Source organism: Lactuca serriola, chromosome 5, assembly GCF_051521515.1.
Source record: "Lactuca serriola cultivar US96UC23 chromosome 5, Lser_US96UC23_V15, whole genome shotgun sequence".
In the NCBI taxonomy this organism is placed as follows: Eukaryota; Viridiplantae; Streptophyta; class Magnoliopsida; order Asterales; family Asteraceae; genus Lactuca; species Lactuca serriola.
This window is the reverse complement of record NC_136412.1, coordinates 243,402,373-243,404,140: the sequence shown is the minus strand read 5'-3', so window position 1 is coordinate 243,404,140 and position 1,768 is coordinate 243,402,373. Positions and strand designations below refer to the sequence as shown.

General features: G+C 35.0%; 1 protein-coding gene across 1 annotated transcript; it reads right to left on the bottom strand.

The window, feature by feature from the left end:
- Positions 1-588: 588 nt before the first annotated feature.
- On the bottom strand, positions 589-1,559 carry LOC145050329 (uncharacterized). The gene is made up of 3 exons (XM_078998597.1): positions 1,549-1,559; positions 1,308-1,462; positions 589-965 (listed from the first exon to the last, which is right to left on the bottom strand). Exons 1-3 carry the CDS (start codon positions 1,557-1,559, stop codon positions 589-591), a joined length of 543 nt encoding a protein of 180 aa, XP_078854723.1.
- Positions 1,560-1,768: the final 209 nt, after the last annotated feature.

The window sequence follows — 1,768 nt, the reverse complement described above, 5'->3', positions numbered from 1 at the left end:
TTTAGCATCAACAATGATTGTAGGACGATGAAGATGCCAAGAGGGGAGGGGCAGGGAAGTCATATAACGGTGTGTTGATTGCCAAAATAAGGTATAAGACTACTAGGTGTGGGCAACATGTTATTACATGTTACCACACCCAAAAATGTCTCACGTCAGCATCCTACTCATACATGAATGTTATAACACCCAAGGTGGAAATGGGCAACATGTGATAACACCAATTATTTTCTATTTTTTTAAATTTCTTTTTGATGTTTTTATTTTCTATATTTCGAATTTGTTTTTTTTATTTATATCATAATAATTATATTTATCATATAAATTAAATCATAAATTAAAAATAACATTTGAAAAGTAAAAATAAAATTTTAATATATATTAAGTTAAAAACAACATTAAAAACAAAAAAGATTACAACAACAGAAAAAAAAAACATTTAAATACCTAAAAAACAAAAAAAGGATGATAAAACCTAAATTTTTGACCTAAACTATTCATCTTCGTGACCAACATAGATGTAATCCGCCAAGTCTTCAAGGAGTTGCTTGTGTTTTTGTTGGTCTTGAATATCAACCACTCTATGTATTATTCTGATGTCCCTAGTTGAAATTGCACGTGTCTAGGTTCTGTAGGTGAATAAGTTGCAATATTGCATCCTTTATCTTCAACAATCATGTCATGCATTATGATACATGCATACATGATATCTCGTAGAGTGTCTAACTCATAAGGTCTCGCCACATGTTCAACTATGTGCCATTTTGATTTCAAAATCCTAAAAGCACGTTCAACGTCCTTACGTGCTCCTTCTTGTCGTCTCTTGAAATATTTGTCTCTTAGGTATATTGGGTATCGAAACGCCTTCACAAACGTGGAATATGGTGGATATATTCCATCTGTAAGGTAATATCCAAACTTATATTCATTTTCATTCACTGTGAAAGGAGCATCTAATGCTTTTCCTGAAAAAAGATCGTCAAATATTGGTGATTGATCGAGAACGGTGATGTCGTTGTTGGAACCCGCAACCCCAAAATAAGCATGCCAAATCCATAAATTTTGTGAAGCAACAACCTCTAATACCAACAAAGGCACTCCATGATGACTGCTCGAATACTGGCCTTTCTACGCCACGGGGCAATTTCTCTAGTTCCAGTGTGTGCAATCAATGCTCCCAAGCATACCCGAAAAACCATATATTTCTTCATGTGCCGCATATAGTTGTTGCATATCATGCAACGAAGGTTTGCGCTAGTATTGGTCACCGAAGGTTTCGACAAGACCTCTTGCCAATAATTACAAACTTTCTCGTGCAGTCCTCTTAAACATTCTCATATAATCGTCAACAGAATCGGGCAACTCCCCGATTGCCATAAGTTTAATTTCAACAACACATTTTTGCAACCCTGTGAAGCCTCGTTTACCTCTAGGATCATATCTCAATTGGAAAAATTCATACCTAAATATATATTTCACATGTAAAAATTGTATTTATTTGATCTAAAAGTGACATTTATAAATTAGAAAAGTTGACACAAACAATACCTTGCTTCCATGGCGTTCGCTATCCTTTCAAACAATTTTTTTCACAAACGAAACTTTCTTTTGAAATCGCTTGGCTGATAGACATCATTATCCGCAAAGTAATCGTTAACTAGTCATCTATGCCATTCCTTACGATCTCTATTTAATGTCGCACGTTGCGTGAGTAGTGGAGCTGGATCTAGCCGTAGTAGTTTGTCTGTATACTACCAGGACATCATAC